We start from the raw sequence: 24,721 nt of genomic DNA on the forward strand, positions 1-24,721 counted from the left end.
ATTCAAGATCCTGCACTTTTGAGTTATCAGAAACTCTAGAAGAGGTACTCTAATGCAGAGTGCCCCCACCACACACCCCCGTATGCACTATCCTTCCTGGACTGGTTATAACCAATGATTTTAACATTTCAATCATGCAAATTGTCCCACCAGGTTTAAGTAATGCCAGTCATCTCAGATTTCTTCTCATCAGTGAGATGGTCCACTCTTCTTGCTTGTTACCAAGTCGCCTAGCAGTGGTAAATAAGCAACTGAAACTTTTCACATTCTGTCACATTGAATCAGTTTGTCTGGAACATGCTGAGTTTGAACTGCATTTGTCTTCTTCACACCCTCCACGGGTATTGTTAGTTTAATACCCTTCTGGCTGCCCCTGCTACTCTCCCTCTGAGAGGATTACCCACCCCCTACTTACAAGATGCATGTTCAAAAAAAAAAAAAAAAAAGGCCTTCTCTCCCATTTGAAAAGGAGCTCATGCACCACAAAACCAAAACCTTCCGCTTTACGCCAGTCATACAGCCAACGGTTCATCTCCAGTATTTTCTGCTTTCCTCTCTTTTTCATGGGACTGGAAGGATCTCTGAAAATATCTCATGGACTTTCCTCTTCTTTAGCTCCCTTCTAAAGTCCCTGAATTCTTCCATAATCAGTGTAGTTCCACTTGATGCAAAGTCATTGGTTCAGCTTCAAAGTGGTAGAATCTGAACTTTTCCAAAGGCGGAGGCTGGTCAGATCAGATACAAGGGATTTGGTTGAGGTCTCTCTAGATAGAGGACTGATTTGGTTTTGAACCCAGTCCCATCTAGCAGAACTCCTAATGTTCATGGGTGACAGATAAATAGTAGTAATATTTTGCCCTTATGTAGCAGTATTATCCAGGGACCTCAAGGCACTTCCCAAATATGGTATGTGCTAGTGAAGTGGATCAGCTGGCTCAGCAATGAACAGTACTTCATCCTCTAGTCAGCAGGCTGCTCCCTGCTGGGTTTTGAGTATATTTGTTTCCAGGAGATGCTAAATGGCTTCCTATAACCAACAGTAACTCAAGTTACAAGCCAGTCCTGCGACAAAAGGTGCAGGTTCTCCCTTACTAAAAGAAATCACACCCATGCAAGGCCTATTTTTCATCAATGCAGCGCACCTACACTAGGCATCTATATTAGTGCAGTGGCACTTGTGCAGCAATCTCTAGTGTAGACAACCCCTTAGTTTGCAAAGCCTGCTAGAGCAAATGGTTCAGCCTTTTGCTTATACAGAAGACGACCCCACACTGACTGGTAAGTACATTAGAAGTAAATGTACCACCACCTGTGTTACTGTGGATTTAAACCAGAGGGACAGAGTAGAACTTGGTTCTAATGATGCTAAGAAGCCAGAACCCAGGTCTGTTATTCCTCTCTGGTGGTTCTAGGAACACCTTACAATGTAGGGTGAAACTTCTCTGTTACACTGGCGTAACTCCTGTGGACTTGAGTGGAGAATATAAGGGAGAGTAGAATTTAGCTCAAAGTTCAGTTGCACTTGGAGAATAATTGGGTTTGGTTTTTTTTTTGTTTTTTAAAGCCTTAGTTTTTAAAAAACTGAGTGAGATTTAATTGTATCTGCAGTCACTGTGCCATATTAAAGTCCTTCCTCCGCTATGCAGGTTCCTACCCAATACCCCCATAAAAGCAAACCCATCATAAAGTTGCATCATGCAAAGACTTCTAACAGCCAGTGTTGGCTCAACACAGCTGGGTACTCTGCTGCGTTCAGAAGTAAGGAAGAGTTCCATACTTCCCGAGTGCCACTTAGGCTGTATCATGCTTTACCTGCAGCTGTTAGAGCCAGTTATCTGACTGATCTGCATTGGTGTTAATATGCCTAGCAACACTTGTCCTGTCTTTGCAGGATGGAGATCTCTTATTTATAGAGTTCCCTCTTGGGAATCAGAGTGCAGTGACCATTTGGATAGGAGTAAGTTAGGAGTTGCTCGAGTGGATCCTTACAGCAGGATTTAAGTGTGTAGCCAGCCATATGTACCAGGATTGCACTTGCTTGCTGAAAAGACATACTAATTACACAACAAATATTGTAGCATAAATACTTCAGTGCTTCCTCCATCGCTGCTGGTAAGAAATTCATACTGAACCATGAGTGTCTGTGGCTGGTCTTCCCATTTGTCAAGATGAGTAACTGTCAGGTGAGCAAAAGCAGAAGTTCTAAAAGCGTTCACGTGTCCAGCACTGTCCAAAACATCACTTTCTTCATATCAAAAGTAGTCAGCGCCTGGCCTCAGAGCTAACGAGTCTGTCTTAAGCTTTCTGTACACTAGAAAAATTAGTGCTCACATCACAGCCACCATCAGCAATAGTGCAGTTGCACTGAGGGCAGCAACCAGATAAATACTGGTGTATACACAGGGCGTAGATTTTTTGCCACTGTCTCATGGAAGCCAGGAACCTCTTCCACTCCTAGGGCTCTCACCAATGTTAACATGGGATCTGCTGAACCAGTAATAGGTTCCACGGGATTCATGTGTATATAAAATCCGCTAGTATGGACACCACCAGAAAGTGTGTGCACACCCCCCTTACCTACTAATAAGCAAGGTTCTGAACTTTAAATAGAAATTAGGAGCCTAATTCCTTTTGAGCATTCAGCCCTCAGCATCCATACCAGTTAAAATCAGGTAAGTCTCAGTTATGATGCATCTTTTGTCATGCAGATCATAGAATATTAGGGTTGGAAGAGACCTCAGGAGGTCATCTAGTCCAACCGCCTGCTCAAAGCGGGACCGACACCAACTAAATCATCCCAGCCAAGGCTTTGTCAATCCGGGCCTTAAAAACCTCTAAGGATGGAGATTCCACCACCTTCCTAGGTAACCCATTCCAGTGCTTCACCACGCTCTAGTGAAATAGTGTTTCCTAATATCCAACCTAGACCTCCCCCACTGCAACTTGAGACCATTGCTCCTTGTTCTGTCATCTGCCGCCATGGAGAACAGCCGAGCTCCACCCTCTTTGGAACCTCCTTCAGGTAGTTGAAGGCTGCTATCAAATCCCCCCTCACTCTTCTCTCTGCAGACTAAATAACCCCAGTTCCCTCAGCCTCCCCTTGTAAATCATGTGCCTCGTAAGTCATGATGAGTGGCTATCCCTATGTCCTCACTTATAGCTTATGAACAACATATCCCAACCACCCAGGAAGCTGTACAGTAAATCCCCTGACATTCTTCAGGTTGAGGCTGTATTTCAAGCAAAGCTATCTGGTGACTTCTTCAGAGTGCTTAGATCTGAATGACTCAGGCCATCCCCCATATGAAAGCAAGGAAGGAGGACACCACATTTCAAAGGCAGCAGGATCCATGAGCATCATCTACTTGTCTAGCCCACAAGCCAGCTAAACACGTGTTTGTTTCCAGCAGCGACATGGAATAGCTAGCAACAGAAGCAGTGTGCCAAACAGCTCCAACTCAGAAGCAGGATAGCACCTTAGCTGAGTCCTGAGACAGCCCATCCCTGAGCCATTCTGTGCTGAAAAGCAGGAAGTCACCTGTGCCAGACACATCCTGTCCTCAACATCTCAAAGCAGGATGCTATCTGTTACTCAAGGCACTCAGATCCACCCTGAGCCACTGCTTACTGCAAGGCCAAGTACCTCTGATGCTCAATGTGATGCTGCTGGCTGCCTCATGTAAGGTTTAGCCCAAACAAGAAGTCAAAGAATGGAGGTTTAAAATAAAGCTATACAGTTTATTTAAATAGTCTGTCTGCTGAAAACTGGAACCACTCAGCTGTATTTATTTGCTCCTGAATAATATCAGTAACCATATAATTATACCAGTGTAATGATTGTTATACTAATTACAAGCTGCAGCTGAGATTCAAGGGGAAAAGAAAAAAATGTCTGGAAGAAAAATGGTCTTCTGTGAAAAAGATTGTTCTCCCAGCCAGTTGTTTTGTGGGTAGGTTTTCTGTAGAAAGCCAGCAATCACTCCCCATTGGAAAAAATGTAATTCAGAATTCAAAGAAATATTGCAGGGAGATGTACCGTGTCTTCTGTTTGCAAACATTTGGAGCATTTACAAATTTGGATCAAGGCTTTGTCTGCATGAATGTTTCCTATGTCACTAAACAAAGTACTGTATTCCTGCCATGTACACAAAATGGCTTAGGGGCAAAATAATTGGATTTGTGGAAAGTCTTTAATCCACAAGTACTGGGAACCCTCAGAACCTTGTTTAGCAATGAGAAGGGAAACAGCATCTAATGGAGATACTAGGTTGCTTTCAGGGAGGTGTTTTGCAAAGAGCAGTTTTTATTTTAGTAACAGAGTAATTTTGTTTTGATTTACAAGAAGCCAAACAACAAGGCTCCAATCCTGCAAATGCTTACACTTGGGAATCAGTTTTAAGAGTCCTATTGAATTCAGTGGGGCTATTAACGCAAGTAAAGTTAACCATATGCCGACTGTCTGGAGGACTGGGGCATAAGTGATCCTCTCTTGTTGAGTATATTTATGGAACACATGATCTAAAAGGATTTTTGTTTCTAGTCAGTTTCACTTTCTGGCTCTCCTGCATTAGAAAGATGTTGCAATGTCTAGGTTAAGTACAATAAAAAAAACAAACTGAAAAAATCATTAATGTATTTGTAGAAGTTAGGTTATGAGACCCGGATTTTATAAAAAACTGAAGTGTTCGGCTTAAGTTGTCCTGATAGAATGCTTCTAAACACAACATTCATGACCTCCTGTGCAATGAGAGAACACTACTAGGGGAAGTTGGGGAACCAATCTCCTTATACACCATTTTTGCACCAGTGTAATTCAACTAGCTTCAGAAGTGTTACTCTTGATTTACATTGGGGGAAGGACAACACTGCACAATGTTTAACTGGCAGACCCAGCTCCTATGTAAAACACTTCTGCCTGCAATAGATTTTGCAAAGCTGAAGTAGCATGTTTGGGTCACTTGACTTCTCAGCTCTTTACAGTCACTGGGAGATTTAGCAGGGAGGGAGACTTAGAGGGATAAGAACCCCAATAATTCCTAACAAACCTGGTGACATCCCCTGATTTCGCTTCCTCATCCTTTTCTTCCCTTCCTGATCTTCTCGCCAAGCCCCAGAGACTTTCGCTTACCTGTTGCCGTCTTCTGGGTTGCCTATGGCTTGAATCCTTTCCTGCCAAGATCTTCTGGAGTTGGCCAACCCACCCACTCCATCTGCTGAGGGAGCCAGCAGGAAAGCCTACTGACACATCATCTCCCATGGCATCACTGGAAGGGGGCAGGACAACCTGTAGAGGAGCACGGTTTTTATAGTTGCTCTTTCCTAGTGGAAAGAACGGATATGGGTGTTTTAAGGACTTTTGCACAGCACTTCTCTTAAGAAGCTTATTAGAAACCATTTTATTAGATGGTCCCCAGTCAGGCCACTCCTTAAACATCAGCCATTGCAGGCAGCCTCTTCTGGAGCACAGCAGATTTTAATTGGTTCCCCCCACTCCAGCCACCACTACAAAGGTTCCCCTGGGCACTAGTTCCACTTCTTCTGGAACTGCCAGTGCTCACACCCTACATTCGAGTGGCAAGAAGAGTGTGTTTGGAGTCACGCACATATTGGGGTCCCCATCATTTTTCATATATTTCAGATATGGTCAAACATATGAGCCACTTGGCTGCCGACACCTATCTGTGCATCAGGTGACACACAGTATTGCCAACTGTTGTGATTTTTTCCATGAGTAACAGGGTTTCAGAGGGTGCTGGAGCTCTTCTGGCAATGACATGAGATGCTCCATGCCATCGCAAAGTTCAGCCTTGCTGGAAGCCAGCAGGCAGCTCCCCTTCACTCACCATTCTCACGGGGGAAGGAGCAAAGAGCCCAGTGCAGCTCTGCTCCTGCCCCTCCTGTGAGCAACAGGACAGCTCAGCTGCTCCTCCCCCCTCCCACATCTGCCTGGGATGGGGCAGAGGGGGATGAAGAGCCCCTAGAACTGCCACACCCAGCCTACAAAGGGAGAGGGGACCATGCTGCAATACTAATTGTCACACGGATGCTGAGGATGGGGGGCGGGGGGGGGGTTAAAAAAATCTAATCAAATGACCAAAAGTATGATCTTTAAAAAAATTCTTGATTCTTTGGGCTAAATCATGACTTTAGGGGGCCTGATTCGTGTTTTTTGATCTCTTGCGGTTGGCAATAGCCAACAGATCTCACTGATGCTGCCTCATCCACCTACTAGAGCTGACATTCTGTATGAACCCAATCAGGACTTTGACATTTCCAGTCTGCTGCACACCAGAGTTAGATCTCAGACCCTTCTGCTTCAATGCACAGGATTCTACCTCTCAAGCCAAAGAGCAGCCTCCATTAGTTATTGGCAGCCTAGGGCTTTTGATACATGCTTGATCAGTTCCAATTCTATCCAGTAGAAGGTAGAGGCACAAAATCAGAATAGAAAGTTAATTCTTTTCCTCCACTGGTTTCAGAGCCCCATATAAAGGTGGTAAATATATCATTTGCCTCATTTTATGCACAGAGAAAAGCACAGAGCGGTGAAGTAATTTCCTAAGATCACCAAGAAAGCCAGTGGCAAAGCCAGGTCTTGTATCCCACTCCAGTACCTTATCCACTAGATCATATACTATAAACATAGGTCCAGTCCTGCTCCCACTGAAATCAATGAGTTGTGTGTGTGTGGGGGGGTATTTATGAATGGCAGTATATCTATGATGCCTACAACTAATGCACAGAAGAATATCTCATCATTCCATATGGCAACTCTAGTGGAATAATTGAAACCTCAGATCTAGTCATCTTAAGAAGTCATCACTCCTATTGATACATACTCATACTGGCACAATCTTCTTTGAATGTTGTCTTTTCATTGGCTTACCTCAAAGAAGGATTATGATTTTTAAAGCCATCGAAGAGCGAAACAGAATACCTGCCCCATTAACTCATCTGTTTCATAAACCTTTCAGGCATGTAGTAATCTGTTAATGTCTTACGTTTGCAGATTGCATGCATTTTTAATCAGCTTTGAATAATGACTTTATATGTGGATGGATGATTAGGGTTTCTCATTCTTGCAACTTGGCCTGCATTTCAGAAAAACCAAGTGTCATTTTCAAAAACACTTATCTATTCAGGTGAAAAAGTGTATGAAACGTATGAGAATGCCAATAGCAAGAACAAGTGCCTTGCATTTAACTTAAAGATTCAAGAGTTTTCTGTGCACACTGAGTGTTTAAAAGCTACACATATTATAAGAACATTGGCTTTATAAAATTACAAATTCACTTCAGATCCCAAACTGATTGAAAATTCAAAACTGTTTTGTTTTTAAAGAAAAGTAATTTCTGGTAAAACATTAAATACATTTTCCTACACAATGCTCAATAATGGCTATACATCATGTTTTACTTGTTAAACCGCTCAATTATTATGAAAGCGCAGGTGGCAGTTACACAATTAAGGGGGGGGGTGAATTTTACACTTAAAGCAACAACTCGGTTTGTTAAATATGAAGAATACAGCATATCCCTCCTAAAATTACAACACTTACTCTAAGTACAGAATGAATGTTCTAAGAATTTAAAAGTAAATCTGTTAATTAGAGTTACAAATTTTAAATGAGTTCTTTACAAAGTTCAGCACCATGTTTCAGGTCTCTCTCTTTTTGGTCCTCAATGATCTTAATGTAACAATAATATCAGAAGCTTGAAGAATATGTGAAAGCTCACTGAAGTCTCCTACATTGGCTACATTTGAAGACTTTTTGCGATTAATGGCCATTTGTCAGTTATTTTTCATAACTGAAAGCTTATTGTTCCTCAGCCTCTGTTAACAGGTAATGTTCTTCTGTGGAAAACAGAACTGTCCTCTTTCACAATGGCCACTGGCTCCTAATGCTCGTAGTGGGAGTGAAGCCAAGCTGCCCTCAGGGAAGACAGTGTTCCCATCTGTACTAACTTTTGGGCTATGGACACAAAGGGTAACTTTCTTCCTGTGAAGGGTGTTGACCTCTGGTTTTAGCAGTGGTCCTCCCATGCCAGCAAAAGCATTCCAGCCATCTCAGCACCAGGTCAGACAAAATGCCCCCAGGCCCTACCACTCTTGTGTAACCTTCCAGAGCCAACAGTATCATATCACAGGTGTGACATTAAAGAGATACGGGAAAGCCCTAAAATGATTCTGTGTAATTTGGATGGGCACTTGGGGCCTGACCCTATAAGCTCTCAGAACGCCAATTCTAGTCAACAAGAAGTGTGAACTGAGGGCTTGCAGGATTGGGCTGTCATTGGATATGCAGAATGTGGTGAGCTGTTTTAGTGGGGCAGACTTGGAAATTCATCCCTTATGAAGAGCAGACTACTTGCACTTGATTGACCAACAATTCCACATGCCCCTTTACGCAACTGGCCTTCGCCAAAACCGCTTCAGCTCCCTGGCATTGTAGAGGCCTCAGGCAGTGACGCAGCTTCGTCCCTCCTGTTCTCTGCCTGTGGCACGCAATAGTTTAATCTCCTGAGAGCTGTAATGTTTTGCTCTAAAATTCTGGTTGAGAGGCTGCGTGCAGGGGTAGTACTGTATTTAATGGCCTGTGATATATTGGAGGCCCAGCTAGATCTAATTGTCCTTTCTGCTGTGGTGCTGAAACAATTTGCATAGTGGGAGTGCTGAAAGCCATTGAACCAAACTGCAAGTCTTGTAGATGATGGAAACCACTCCAAGCCAGGGTGTGCAGTAGCACCCCCAGAACCCCTCGTTCCAGCAGCTGTGCCTTTCTGGATTTAAATGCTATGACCCTATATGGAGGTAGCCCCGTTTCCATTCACGGAGGTGATGGATGAAAGTGATAAAGCATTCCTTCCAAGAGATTTCTTTCAAATGAATCACTGCTGTAAGCAGCTGCACACCTGGCAAGGTCTATGCAGGAAAGTTCATGCTAAACAGAAATAAAGTCATGCTCAAATGTTAAGTTGGTACAAATTACTTTGGAGGAAAGTTGTAAAGTGCAGGAAAATCCCTTCTGATCACTGGAAAAGGTCCCCACTGCACTGGAGTCTGACCCTGGCCCTTGACACAACCATGGCACTCCCATTAAACAGAGGGCAGAACAGTAGTACAAATAAAAAAAATAAATAAATAAATAGTGCCCTTGGGTTTAGATACTTTGGGAAGATGCTGAAGAGAGTTCCCACCAATCAGCATCCAGCCACTTTAGGTATTCTCAGGACTACACAGGTCAATCCTTCAGACAATCCACCAGATTCTGGTCTGTGGATTTTTTTTTCCAGTGGGTGTAGCTTTGGTGCACTTTGGAGACCTGTGTTCGCTGATCTTAACTGCAGTTTTGTCAGACCTGAAGAACTCTCATGCAAATGCCCTATTCAGGGTCTAGTTATTACTATTAGTTGTAGTAGAGCATTAGAAGGCCCAGGTGAGATTGGGACCCATTTGTGTTAGGCACTGTATAAACACAGACAGTCCCTACCCAGAAGGGCTGACAGTCAAATTAGATATAACAGATGGGGGTGGGTGGGAAACAAAGGCAGAGAGGGGTAAAATGATAATATTAATGAGGAGGAAGGAACAAGCTAAAGCAGGGAAAGAACAGGTTAAAGAATATTATTAGAGACGTTAGATGTATTCAACTCAGGAGGGCCTGACAAAATTCACCTTGGGATACTTAAGCAGTCTCAGAACCATTAGCAACAATCCTTCATTCTAGCATGAAACACAACAGAACACAACCCTGCAAAAGCAGCGTTATTGTACACTCATCTCACACTCAGCTCCAGCCTGGGCAGATTCTTGCTCCAAATAGGAATAATTGCCTGCCTGGGTGTGCAGCACACAGTGGTTATTGCCAGGTCCTGGGCATACGCAAGGTCATACACCATGCCCCCTAATCTCAGCCTCTCCCCTCTGGCTCCCACTACAGAGTGCTCTTTGGCCTGGCCTTTCTGCAGGCTTGGAGAAAACTCAGACGTGAAGCAGAAACTGCTGGGTGGGATTCTCAAGAGAGCCTACATGTCAATGAAATAAGACTTGTGCACCTAACTCTCTTAGGCACATTTGAAAATCCCAGCCTCTGTCTCCCTGCTGACTTTCCAGTGGCTGGGGTCTTTGGCAGGTGCCCAAATACAGCACTATCTCATCAGCTACCCACTGAGCAGCCCTGCCTAGCCTGTCACAAGCACACTGAATCTTTTCAACTATAGGTACCTTTAATCCTTAGTTTCCCAGCAGGACTTAGCACAGAGTACAGCACAAGAGGAACCTACCACATGGCTTTCTTTCCTCAGAATATCCCCCTTTACTGCCTATTCCTCCCAGTTATATATTCTCCCAGTTACTGAGTCACTTGTCTCATTAGCCCAGCAACTACCACCCAGGTGTCAGCAATGCCAAGAGAAACTGGTCAATTAATTTCACTCAAGCTTGCAGTCTTCCCAGTATTGCAGCCTCTTCAGTGCCCCCGGTGCTACCAAGAGTACCCTGTGACAGACAGCCTGGCCAGTGTTTGGCCAAGGGCATGTAACTACTTATGAAACAGTAAACGCTGGAATAAAACAGTTGAGTTGGAAGCATGTTCTGCAGCAGTAAGGTTCTGGCAGCAAGAGTGGCACCAGTGCTGCTAGTCTAAGTGGGGTTAATAACAGCTTGCCCATCGTAACAGAGAGAGAATAGCACTGAATCTGTGATAGCCCCAGTAATCTGCTGCCATAGAGGACACACATGCACCCTCTGTGTCTGCCTGTACATGTATTCGAGGGGGATGTCTGTGCTCAGAGTTCCATTGGGTGGCTGACAGTTAAACCCCTCCATCGATATTCAAGGTTCTGGTCACCGTCTACAAAGCCCTACATGTCAGAGACTGCCACTCAACCTGTGTTTGTTCAGATGGGCCTAGGGCATCCTCAGCAGCAAGCCCTCTTCTCTGGAATTTGCTCCCTTCCGAAACTGATCTGAGCCCAAACCTGGCCACTTGCAGACAGAACCATAAAGTGCACTGCTTTGTCCAGGCTTTTTCATAATTTCTGAATCTGCCTCCCCTCTCACCTAGCCTGCTGGCAATGGCATTCCTATTTCTCCTTCTCAAGGGGATGCTGGTTCTCATGGAATATGGATCTGTCTAAGGCCTTGGTCTCTGTTTAACCGTACACAGGGCACCTGCAATACCGTGGTGGTAAGGGCCTGTAAGAAATACAAATAAACCATTTCTGCCCTCATGCACAAACAGGACACCGGTTAGCTTGACTAGTATTTGTGCGCACATTTAAGGCCCACAGGTACTGGTGGCATTGCAGTATATTGCTAAGGTTAGTAATATACAGAAAAGAACTTAGGAAATAGAGTCTAGGAATAAGACTTTTGGGGGGAAAGTAGAATCCACAGGGTTTGGGGCTGGGTGAGGAAGAAGGGAGAATTCTATCTCCGCCAAAACTACTACACTGTCATACGGTTCATGCAAAGACACCACTGAGCCACTTTATATATATATAAAGCTGCCTTGTAACCCGGAATGGGAAGTGCTTTTATATTATTTTATAGTGCACAATTAACAGCTGGGCTGCTGCACATAAAGTGCAGCATGTCAGTAATATCTTACTCACATTAGAGGAACTGAAGAACAACCCTCCACAAGCCTCAGAGCATCATAGTCTTTGGTAGAATACCATGTGACCAAGGTCTGGCAGCATGTGTAATGTGCTTGTGGAGGAGTCTGTGGGTTTGCTGATGGCGTTTTGAACTGTTTATTAGGGCTGGCTGAAAATTTTCCATTGAATTTCCCTCCCCCTCCCCTTTTTTTAAAAAAAAATGGAAAATGGATTTTCAACTAAAAATGCTTACACCCCTTGGAGACAAAGACTTTCCTTGTCTCTGTTACACCATCCTGACTGAATACAGATAGTTGCGGCAAGAGCAAGGACTCTCTTAAAGAGCCTGCCCCTGCAATTCCAGATTCATCACCACAGGAGCTGCTTGGAAAGTGAGTAAAATGGTTCCTTGTTCTCACTCATTGTCTTTTACAGATGCTCATATACAAGCACAAAGGGAGTCACAGCTGCTTAGAAGGGAGCCCAGCTCTATTGACATCATCAGGCCTGAGGTGCTCAGCACTTCTGAGTATCAGGCCCTTAGGCTGGAAGCTCCTGGCAGGGACCATGTCCTCTGCCGGTTTTGTACAGGGCTAGCACTCAGTCATCACTCAATAAATAATGGGAATACACAGTCATGCAGTTTTAGCATGACTTGCTCAGTCGCTCCCACTGCCCTCTTCCCCGCCTCATCTCTCCCTTATTCACAACATAATTGTTAGTCTTCTTGAGACACAGCAAGAAATGGTTGACTGACTGATCCCTGTTATATCCAAAACTGCATGAGAAGCATCTGATTTAAAAAGCTTAAGGTTATTATTACTCTAACAGCAGCAGCCAAGACCTGGGCTTGGCAAACGTCTGACTTTCCATATCCTCTTTCGGCTCCTCGCAGATGGTAGGGGTTGACGACTGTTCCTCAGACCTTTATCCCAGATACTCATTCTCAGTACAAGCAATAGACAGCATAATAAATTACTACCCAGCTCTCAGAGCTATCGTAGCCCACAGATAAAGGGAGAAGCAGATGGTTACCACTGGATTTCTTCGCTTTTTTTTTAAATCTAATTTTGCCTGGTTGAATAACATGCGTGGAAATATTTATCTGTCTCGGGAGCCAGCCTAAGACCCTGACCCTCCATGCTGTGTGTTTACCAGCAGCACTTATGGATGGACTCAGTTCTGAGCTCCCAGGGGTTGCCACACTCTCTCAGATAGGACACGTTGGGCATGCACACATACGCGGGATATGTATGCACAGATTGCATTTGCAGGTGTTCAGCTGCTAGCCAGCCTCCTGCTTTGCCCACCCAAATCCAAATTCATGTGCCCCTAGGATCATGAGGAGCTGGGTGGAGATCTCTGGCCTGTGTTAGGAGCAGGTCAGACTGGCTGGTCCCTTCTGGCCTTAAAGCCTGCTGAGAGTATGCACACAAAATTGCACCTAACCCTTTCAGAGGCCAGACTGAGCTGCCTAGGAGGATTATTTCTGTTATATTAGTAGCATGTGGTAGTGCCCAGAACATGCTAAGCATGTTCCTGCTCTGCAGGCCAGCAGCTGTGGCCCAACCTCCTTCCTACTCCTTTCTGCACCAGAGGGGATTAGGGAAGGAGTAGTCCCTGCACTCCACAGAACAGAGGGACGATAACTGCGCCCATGGTCTTTACGCAGGCCATGCTCATTTCCCTCCCCACCCTACACTGAATACCCATGTAAGGGCTGGGCACAGCCCAGCCCATAGTTAACTTCCTTCTTCTTGTCCGGCACTCTGTATTTTCTCATGGCCATTTGTGCTTTCTAAACAGGTGTTTGTTATGCTGAGTTCGGAGTGCGTGTCCCAAAAACCACAGGCTCTGCCTACACCTACAGCTATGTGACAGTTGGGGAGTTTGTGGCATTCTTCATTGGCTGGAACCTGATCCTGGAGTACCTGATTGGCACAGCAGCTGGCGCAAGTGCCCTGAGCAGCATGTTTGACTCCCTGGCAAATCACACCATCAGCCACTGGATGGTTGACAGTGTTGGAACATTAAATGGACTGGGTAAGAATTAGACTAATACTCTTGTCATGTAATGTGTAGTTACGTGTGTTAATCGGGACCTAAAAGGCAACTGGAACCTCCTTGGAAATCAGACAAGGATCGCATGCTCTGTTCACTATTACCTCTGTCAATGGCAGTCTTGCTATTGTAGTTACTTGCGGGCATCCCAGTAGAGTTGGAGTGAGGTGGCAGCTTACCTCTCTGACATCAGGTGTGCTGCCATGCCCAACCACCTCCTTCTGTGGTTCTGGTTCTCTCCTCTGGAGGGAGCCCTCCTCTGGCTGTTTTTTGGGCTTTTGGTCCCGTCGCTAAAGCACAAGTCTTTCAAAAGAAAGCCCAGTTAATAGCTGCCCAAAACAAGTCCCTCCCCCTCCTTGGGCAGCAGCCCTCTGCCTAGGGTCTGTGCGACCTGCAAGTCCTGTTCCTTGATTACAGGCATCACTTTCTCCTCTTGTACCAGGGGCCGACCCATCCTTCATTCTCACAAGGCCATGACTTCTCTCTGAATCCTTTCCCTTCATTTCAGGAGCTTCCCATCACCCCAAGGGCGCTGTAAGGGAGCCCAGGCTCTCTACTACTCCAGACTCAGGCCCTGTGACCCTGTGCCATGCAAACTGCCTGTCCGCTCCAAACTGCCCTGCTCACAATTCCCAGTGCTTCCTCCATCCAACTTTCCCTACCTCACCCTGGACCTTCTTAGCATCTTTCCTGGACTCCCTTCCCAGCTTCTTCTCAGCAGGGAATGACACCAGCACTGGCCAGGTCACCAGCCTTGGAGAGCTTCCTTACCCCTCTGCTGTCCTTCCCTTGACTCTCCTCACCTTCCTATCAGCAGGGGACCACCAGACCCTAAGTACGGGGGAGCCACCCAAGTCCCATTCCCTCTTTACACCAGGAAGGAGGGCTTGTCTTTTATCTTGTCTCACCCTTCCCATCAGGCCTTGCTGTAGCATAGAGTCACCTAGGAGAAAAACCAGGCACAGATGGAACTTGGGCCTGGGCCTGACCCTGACATTGTCCCAAGCCTCATCCAGGCCTGGTTTTGAGATTGTCTTGTGACAGGTGGGTTTTCAGGAGGGAATGTCTGAAACGGCCAACCAATCCTGGTGAGTGTTCCCTCCTCACCTAAGGCCTAATCCTACAAGGTGCTGAGCTCCCTCAACTTCCACTGAAATCTGCACTTTGCAAGATCAGACCCTTACTGATTAATGCAGATAAAGAGGTGGAAGTGGGAGCCTGTTGTTTCTTCAGTGGCTCATGATGGAGGAACCTTAATCCAGGAGTTAAAAACCTTTGTGAGTGACTATGTCAAAATACTGCTGCTAATCCCTTCATTCACACAGTGACTCTCTCCTGCTGATATACACGGGATGCTGCTCAGACACAGGGCAGTTTAAAAAGTCACAAAACACAGTGTAAAAGTAGAGACAGTATTTAAAAAGCCAAACAGTCCGGGATCCTCTCAAAAGAGTCTGGTGTTTGCAAATGCCCTGGGGTCGCTAGTGATTCCAGCTCCAAAACTCCCCGAATGCTAAAGATTACAAGAAGAGTTGGATAAACTGAGGAAGGTGCCTCCAGGGAACATGATCCACAGGCTCAGGCTGACTATAGCAAAGGCCCTCTTGACCCACAAGCAGGCACAGTGCTGCACTCTCATGATCAAACCCACTGAAATACACAACACATGATCCAAGTGCCACTCATCCTGGATCCTTCTCACTGCCCCGTTTGATCAACAGCTGATGTTTGCAGTGCTCACCGTTCCACTCTTTCCACAGCATTTTGTAGGCTGCTTTGCCCTGCGCTAGTGATGGAATTCGTAGCCTGGCTCACTCACCCCTGAGGAGTTCTCCATCTGGTGACACAATTGGAAAACATTCGTTGGCAGGAGGGAGCATTCTTTGATGCCGTCAGAGGGGCCAGAATAAATCATTTTATTGGTACTAGCAATGGGTTTGAAGCAGCATGTTTTGCTCTAAATGCAAACAGTCTCAAAGCTTGGCTTCTTCCAATCCAGGGTTCTAGCTTGTCTTAGAGACAGGCTCAAGGGGTGAAGCTGGGAACTGCATCTGGAGTGGAACTTCCCTGCAATTTGGGCGGGAAACAGGTTTGGGGCTTCTACCTGAGCCCATCTCTAATTTACACCCATCAGATGGAAAACAACCTGTGTTTTATTCTCTGCATTTGCTAAAGTTCTCTCTGATTACTGTGGTATAAGAACACTACATGGTTTCAGGGGGGGTGCCTAACACACGTACACACACGTTGATGAAGATAACTGCTAACTGAAGCAGTGTACTTCCAATCTAGTACAGCAGCAGGTGAGAAAGTGCATACACAGACACAGTGTTAGTAGACTGGCAATCAAAGCAACTTCTCTAGACCCCAATTCCTGGTTAATCAGATGGGCTGCATCTGTAAGGTAATGAAAACAGGCTCAGGCTGACTATAGCAAAGGCCCTCTTGACCCACAAGCAGGCACAGTGCTGCACTCTCATGATCAAACCCACTGAAATACACAACACATGATCCAACACTTCTGAGCACCCAGCCAATGGCTGTCTTAAAGCCAAATCATAATATATACATTATGCTGTTTAATTTTACATTCCCCTGTTATCATCAATGCCGAGTGACTCACCAGACGCAGATGGCAGTCTGTGAAGCCAGTGGAGGGCTTTCAGGGTTCAGGGATTCAGCAACCTGGCTTCTGCAGACAGGAACCATGCTGCAGAGCCATTTTTAATCATCACCTTCTAGATTTCCTTCTGCAGGGACCAACCAGCTGCCTGAAGCACAAAAATCTAGTAACTGCTTGTTAATTTCAGTGATTTCGCTATTTGTCTAGCAGCCCCAGTACTACTCTGTGGCAGATGCTAATGAGTAGCAATAGATCACAGTTCTGATAAACGTTTCATACAAAATTAATGTTTGATTCCTTTTTAATTGGAGGCTCACAGAGTGGATGACTAGGTGATTTTGGAAAATGGAGGCATGGTCATACAGTTTAGGATCTGAACTTTTGTTCTTTGCTCACCCACAATTCCCTTTGACTTCAGGGCAAGGAATGGAGGTGTGTCCTTTATCCTGAATGAAAAATGGTAATCCATTCACAGTAAACAATTTGACACATGACTGAAAGCACTGGGAAATGCTGTACTTAGAAGAAACCAATAGTCCAGTATCCTGGTTCTTACAAAATGCTTCCCAGGAAGGTTCTAAAACATGGCAAGACACCTGGTTGTTGTGCCATTCTATGAAATGGGGTAAATGTCTTCCTGACCCTAGCTAGTAATCATTTTATAAGCTTGGGGGTGAATGCCTTTGAAACGTATCGTAGCTAATGTAAGCCGAGGTGCTGCTGCACATTAATTACTGATAACCGTTAATCCTTGGCATTAGGATCAGAGCAGCTCTACACATTTTTATAGGTTTCAGAGTAACAGCCGTGTTAGTCTGTATTCGCAAAAAGAAAAGGAGAACTTGTGGCACCTTAGAGACTAACCAATTTATTTGAGCATAAGCTTTCGTGAGCTAGAGCTCACTTCATCGGATGCATACAGCCACAAGTACTCCTTTTCTTTTTACACATTTTTATATTGCTCCAGAATCCAGAAGGCAGGGGAGGGGATTTTCCTGAGGTCCTCTCTATCTCTCTCTCTCTCTCTGTCTCTCTCTGTCTCTCTCTCTCACTGTGCGTGAAAAGTTACACATGTATTTTGTTTTGTTTGTCCAGGGAATGGAGAGGAATCATATCCAGATCTTCTCGCTCTGGTTATTGCTGTCATTGTAACCATCATTGTGGCCATGGGGGTGAAGAACTCTGTGGGATTTAACAACATGCTCAATGCAATTAACCTGGTAGTGTGGATCTTTATCATGATCGCTGGGCTTTTCTTTGTCAATGGCGACAACTGGTCTGAAGGGCAGTTCTTGCCATTTGGATGGTCTGGGGTAAGTGTCTTACACACAATCTGGTATGCTATGGTCATCAGTGGCCTTCAACTGAAGCATCCTAGCTGGTCATATAGGGCCCACACCATATAAGCCACACCACTCCAATTCCCATCTGCTGTGCTAGCAGGTCATCATTATTTATTTGTATTACATAGCACATTGAGGCCCCAACTGAGATCAGAGCCCCAGGGTAGACTATCAGCTCTTCTGAGCTGGCACTAACAAAACATAACAGACAAAAGCTGGGAGAGGAAACTGAGGTGAAACAACTTGCCCAACGTCACACACATCAGGTCAGTGGCAGAACTGGGAACAGAACCCAGGTTCTTCTGACAACTAGTCCAGGGCTCTAGTCACTGGCCCATATTGCCCCTCAGACTATGTAACAACAGAAGTCTTTAGCCACCCTCCCCTCCCCTGCTTCCTTCTTAGAAAGCACCACTTTGGTTTCATCTCCTAGCTCCTTGGGCCATGGAGAGAGGTCACAAGGCCTGATAAACTGGGGAGTCTGGGGAGGGCCACCACAGCCAGAGGGGGTAGAGCACAGGTAAATAGGAGCAGCTGAGGTAGTTTCTGTGCACTGTGGGTACATCTGAGAAAGAGGGGAAGTCTGGTCAGTGGTGGGGAGGGAGCTGTCTGAGCTCTCTAAAGGGAGGGCCAGCGCTGCTGTATACTGAACTCCCAGAGACAGATTTACAGGGCAATAACTGAAGGACTTTCAAAAAGATTAAAGATGAGCCAAAACGGGGACCATTCTTCCAAACCCCCTCAAACCGTGGGAGTCCAAACCATACAGAATCCAGGTCCCAGCTCTGATCCAGAGACCAAACCCTGACCCACCTCAAACTGCTAGACTGACAGCAATAAGCTGAAGAGTAAGAGTTTCCAAAGTGCCTAAGTGGTTTAGGAACCAAAATCCCATTGATTTTTTTTTTCCAATGGAAATCAGGATCCAAGTGACTTAAGTGCTTTTGAACCTTTTACCCAAGGTGTTTTACTGAAGCCCTGCTCTCTCCCAGCTGAATGTGGTGAGTTGGTCTATATTGGGATCTAGATCCAAACCCTCTTTGTATCTGCATAACCAAATCCCAAATGACAACCTTTGCCTGTCTTTGAAAAAGTCACTTGTGGTCCAGTCTTCCCCCACTCCATCAGAATCAGCTTAGAACTTTTTCATAACTCTAAGCTCGAGAGCCAGCCATTTGAAGTGATATGTTGTTATAATGTTATTCCAAAATACAGTAGCCATGGATAGAAAAGGAGTTAAGGGAGGGCTAGTGCAGTTTCTATAAAGAGGGGGAAACATACTGATATTTGTTTTGGTTGGTCTTTAGTAAAAATGTTCTAAGCTGTTTGTTTTGTGCACTTCATAATGCCACCTGCCAGTTCTTATTTTATGGATGTTAGCTCACAGCTTATTGAGAATTTGGACAGATTTGGCTTTTTCAGCCTGCTTGAACTGGTTTTTATCCAAGGATGAGCAGAGACTGAAAATATCTCGGCTGGACTAAGGCCAAGATAATTTCTCAGATTTACACTGCTCAACTCCATAAGGTTTTACAGAAAAATAAGCAAGAAAGTAAAGTAAACCAAGATTCTTGGTTATCAGAGAGGATCCTGGGCTGTCTGATGTTTTTCCTCCCTCTTCTCTTAAATAAATCAATATTTTCTGCTAGATAAAACCTAAAGAGAAGAAAGAAGCCCCCTTGAGAGCATATATTACATTTATCTTTTGAAGCTGCTTGGCCTTTTTACACCACATATTAGGAACAATAAACAAAGAGAAATAGAAAAAACAGCCATTTCTCTTGTATTCAAACCTATGAAAGACTCAAGGCAAAAGTACAGAATTTAGAGGGATAAGGGGCTTCATCTAAGCCCATTGAAGTCAATGGGAACCTTCCCATCAAATGGGTTTTGGATCAGCTTAAATTTGGGCCCCCAATTTAGATTTTGTAAAAATAATCATGCAGTCTCTGTGTTTAGGGTGAAATTCACTCTTGTGCAGAGGGCCACAATGAGGCCTCAATGAGGCCAGTTAAGTCCTTTAAAATAGGATTTAAATGAGGCTTAAGTGGTGCAGAGGCCCTCTGCAGAGAGGTGAATTTTACCCTCTAGTGCACTGCTAGATAGATAGATAGATAGATAGACATTGCAAACTAACCCGCTTCTTGTGTCTATCTGAGATACCAACACTTTAAAATCATTACCTTTTTTGTCAGTCTTGCATAAAATACCTTACAGAAAGCCAAGGCAAATTCTTTCCATGTCTGTATTTAAATAAAGAGTTGCTCTCCATTTGAATCACAACTCGCCATTTATTTGTAATTTTCAGCCATTGCACAAGCTTCAGTGTTTGTTTCCTTGGTTTGATAACTGTCCTTGATAATATTGTATATTTAAAGAAAATAGACACAAAATTTTTTAACAGTAAAAATAATTCTTCATCCAAGGGTTCCCAGTGGGTGCTGCTAGCCCAGCTGCAGTTTCCATACAAAACAGAAGTTATTTTGAAAGCTCCACACATCTGATTACATCTATTCTGATCCGTCTATCAGCACATTTTGCTGTCACATTAAAAAGTTTGCTAATATGTACTGTGTGAGAATGTTACAAATCCCTATTAATTTAATCAGATTTGGATTCTAACAGCATGAAAGCAAGTGACTATATAAAACTGGTTAATTGTCTCATCTGTCACTGTCAGGATCTGTCATTAGATTCAGGGGCTGCATAACTACAGATCTGTGTCAAGCATTAGTCAGTTGCAGATGACTCTCTTTTAGTGAAAACCCAAACCCCACCAGCCTGCAAACGGTACAGGGACTCCTGCCTCAAAGGGTGGAGAACAATCTGAGTACTCTCAAATCCAGTGGCTCTCCTAGCTTTGGTTTAACTTTTTTGTTTTAATTTTATTGAATGCTCTTTTATTTCTAGATATTTCATTGTATGGCATGATGTTCAAGCTGCATGTTGAAAGAGAAGCACTAGATTAAATTATTGGATTCTTGGTTCTCCCAGGTGCAGGCCCCAAATCAGAAGGCTCAGTTTGGGCACTCAGATCAGCCTTTAAGTGTCCAAAAGTCCAGTTGAAATGGAACTGGGTTCCTTAGCTTAAGCATCCGTGTTTGAAAACTTAGATACACTCTGAGCCACATCTGCCTTGCTTTACATAGGCTTATTGACTTCCACTCACATTAAAGGGGGGTAGGATTTGGTCCACTAGGCACTGATTTCAATGTTCTCACAGAAGCCAAAATCCACTCCCCAGCAGGAATAATTCGGCTCGGCGCTGGGAAACTCTGTAGGAGGAAGTATTAAGGGAAAGCCTCCCTTTAGGCCAATGGGTTGGTAATGGAACTTCTCCATGGCTGCTACTGGAGGCCTCCATGGCCCTGGTGACCCTTCTGTCCTCACCCCTATGTAAAAGTACAGTGGATCCTCCAGCCCTTGATGGGGGCGGGGAGGGGAATACAAGGAGGCATCTCTCATTCTACTAGTTTTCCTTCCTGTGTCTGATTAAATCAATTATTTGTGCAGGTGCTAAAAGGCGCAGCTACTTGTTTCTATGCCTTCATTGGCTTTGACATAATCGCCACCACCGGAGAAGAAGCTAAGAGTCCCAACACCTCCATTCCCTATGCGATCACGGCTTCATTGGTCACGTGCCTGACAGCATATGTATCTGTAAGTACCAAATACATACAACGTTTCTCTCCTGTAGCTTCTGTGCTGCTTTCTTTAGTGAGATAATGTGCCGGTGAGATCATGTAACAAATGTTTCCTTCTCTGGTGGATGTGCATGACTACATCAGCTGTGGATGTGTTTGACTATATCAATGTCTTTCTGTGGCTGCCCTTTGACCTCCCAGTCTGTTGTTTCCAGGCGGAGGATTCAGATAGTTTCATTCTGATGGGGATCCCATTTCCTGTGCCAGCTACATGGAGCATGTGACAGCATGTGACAGCCTGTCTTTTCCCCATGCATAATCTACATCATCCGATACAAAGGGGAGGTCAGTGTGTAAGACTGCAGCAAAACAAAGAAGAGCACCAGAGATGCAGGACACATTTCCCAAGCTGCATCTTTGGAAGAGGAACCACTTCCACTGCTACAAATTTGGGACACTGCCCAGGGCAGCATAGACCATAGATCATAGGCAGTAACGGGTGGGGGTGGCAAGCATAGAAATGGCAGAAGCATTGTTCTGCTACTCGGCATCCAAATAAACACACATCTGTCTTCAGGGTAATGGAACAAAACTGAGTGAGTCATAGGGGGAAAATGTTGTTCTAACTGTTTTACCTAAAACCTATCCAGAGGCCACCAGGCTATCCTCTTTCCTTAATCATGGCAGTTACCAGCCAAGTCCCTTCATTTATTTTTCATTTGGATAATTGTTCTGCAGTGAAGACCATATTTTGTCCTTTGCAAATAATGGTTTAAGTATGCTATATAAGAAACATAGGATGTGTGGCCATTTCTGAAACCGCATTTTAAATATTTCTGATTTTCATCACTGAGAAACTGATCTCGTCCATTGTGGGTCCTCGGCAGAAATATAAGCTGCAGTCAAGAACAACCCTCTATACTCCTCCACTCCTCCCTCGGTGTCTTCTTTTGTCTTTGATAGGTGAGTGTAATCTTAACTCTGATGGTGCCATACTCTGCCATTGATTCTGAATCCCCCTTGATGGAAATGTTTGTAGCCCACGGATTCTATGCCGCTAAATTCATCGTTGCCATCGGCTCTGTAGCAGGATTGACAGTGAGCTTGCTGGGCTCCCTTTTCCCAATGCCTAGAGTCATTTATGCCATGGCTGGTGATGGGCTGCTCTTCAGGTGAGTCATGCTTTTGCTGTCATTTATTTTTGCCCCCTGATGCTTTGTGACTTGAGTTCAAGTTAAAGGCTCTGCTCTCACTGAAGTCAATGGGAATTTCACCCTAAATGAACTGATGTGCACTTCAGATTATACTGAGATTGCCTGGAGCTACAAGCTACCCAAAATTCAGGGTAGTTCCCTTGTCATTATAGCCACTTCTTTGGGAGGGTCAGGCACTGGAATGTTACCCAGAGAAGCAATTATACTAGAGCTTAGTCTAGCTCCATACCCTAGTACCGCGGCTTTGCATCCAGGTAAGTGTTACTGTCACAGGGAGCCTCCACTGTGTGCAGTTTTAACGTTCTGTGACTGTTTCACACTCCAGATTCTTGTCCCATGTGAGTTCTTACACGGAGACTCCAGTGGTGGCTTGTATTGTCTCAGGATTTCTAGCAGCACTGCTCTCCTTGCTGGTCAGCCTAAGGGACCTGATAGAAATGATGTCCATCGGCACACTCCTGGCCTACACTTTGGTCTCTGTTTGTGTCTTGCTTCTCCGATACCAGCCAGAGAGCGACATTGACGGCTTTGTCAAATTCCTCTCTGAGGAACACACCAAGAAGAAGGAAGGGATTCTAGCTGACTGTGAGAAGGAGGCTTGCTCTCCAGTGAGCGAAGGGGAGGAGTTTACTGGCGCACTCACCAACACGTGCGGTGCAAAAAATCTGCCGTCGTTGGGTGACAACGAGATGCTAATTGGGAAAGCAGATAAACCCACCTACAACATCAACCACCCCAACTATGGCACAGTTGACATGACCTCAGGAATCGAGGCAGATGAGTCTGAAAACATTTACCTCATCAAGCTGAAGAAATTAATAGGGCCACGTTATTACACAATGAGGATTCACCTGGGACTGCCAGGGAAAATGGATCGCCCGACTGCAGCTACTGGCCGCACTGTCACCACCTGTGTGCTCCTACTTTTCGTCCTGATGTTCATCTTCTGCTCTTTCATAATTTTCGGTGCAGACTATATCTATGACGAGAGCTGGTGGGCTATTCTCCTGGTGGTTTTGATGGTCCTGCTCATCATTGCATTGGTATTTGTGATCTTGCAACAGCCAGAAAACCCCAAAAAGCTGCCATATATGGCACCTTGTCTCCCTTTCGTCCCTGCATTTGCCATGTTGGTGAATATTTATCTCATGCTGAAGCTCTCCACAATCACATGGCTCCGATTTGCTGTCTGGTGTTTTGTGGGTAAGTCTTGGATTTTTTAAGTGACTCTGTTTTAAAAGAGCTGTAAAAGTAACTTCTCTGGCAGATGGAAACCTAGATGTCACTCTCCTTTTTCCTCCCTCCCACTCTTCCTGCCCATCCCCTCCTTTTCTTTACTTTCTGTTCTTCTGTCCCCATTTTTTCTTTTTTCCATGTTCTCCCCTTATTTGGGGGAGATTTTTTGAATACAATATAAATTCCCCCCAAAAAAACCCAAAAAGGGAACTTTACTAATTAGAAAAATTGGGCCACGCTGTCATTCTAACCAGTCTGAGTTGTCAGCTAGGGTATATCACAATTCTCTGCAGCATCTTCAACTGTGATCCCAAAACACTTTAAAAACTCAAATTAATTCAGCACCCCCGGGAAGTGGCCTAGCATCATCATCCTCATATTGCAAACAGAGACACTGAAGCACAGAGGGGTGAAGTGCCTTGCCCATGGTCACCCTACAGGGCAGAGGCACAATCCGGAATAGAATCCAGGTCTTACTTGCCATCCGACCATCTATGCAGCCAACCACACTGCAACTCCAGCTATGCACGCTGTAGGGTGAGCCAGTGTCAGGCTGGAGACTAGAAGGCAGGAAACCTGGTTCACAGTCTCCCACTTTAACCATCATACAACACCTTCTCTTAAAGCCAGCGCTTAAAGGTTAGCATTCATGTTTATGTTTGTATTTATTTATTTATGGTTGCTTTTTTCCACCTCCCACTCTGCTGTCCGGGCACGTCTACAAACATTCAGACATTCAGTATCAACATTAAAATGATCATCTCTGCAATAAACTCCTCTCCCACCACTGAAATATTTACATTTGTCCCCCCTATAAATACCCCCTACTATCATCATAATCAAAAGAACAGTCCCACATCTACCAGCCCACCCTCTCCAAATGTCCAGGGGGAAAAAACAGGCCTTATAGCATGTCCAGAAGATTAACAAATCTGGGCCATAGAGAACCAAAGCAGGATAAGAATACCAGAGTAAAGGACCCCTCATGGGGAATATTATT

General features: G+C 44.8%; 1 protein-coding gene across 1 annotated transcript in view; it reads left to right on the forward strand.

Annotated features, from left to right (window-relative positions):
- The window catches only part of SLC7A14 (solute carrier family 7 member 14), a 64,484-nt gene that overhangs the window by 30,137 nt on the left and 9,626 nt on the right, over positions 1–24,721 (forward strand). Inside the window, exons 3-7 of the mRNA XM_074963581.1 lie at positions 13,407–13,643; positions 17,380–17,597; positions 21,141–21,287; positions 22,235–22,443; positions 22,811–23,688. Of these exons, the coding sequence (XP_074819682.1) occupies positions 13,407–13,643; positions 17,380–17,597; positions 21,141–21,287; positions 22,235–22,443; positions 22,811–23,688 (1,689 nt within the window). The remainder of the gene's footprint in view (positions 1–13,406; positions 13,644–17,379; positions 17,598–21,140; positions 21,288–22,234; positions 22,444–22,810; positions 23,689–24,721) is intronic.

Source organism: Natator depressus, chromosome 9 (genome assembly GCF_965152275.1).
Source record: "Natator depressus isolate rNatDep1 chromosome 9, rNatDep2.hap1, whole genome shotgun sequence".
In the NCBI taxonomy this organism is placed as follows: Eukaryota; Metazoa; Chordata; order Testudines; family Cheloniidae; genus Natator; species Natator depressus.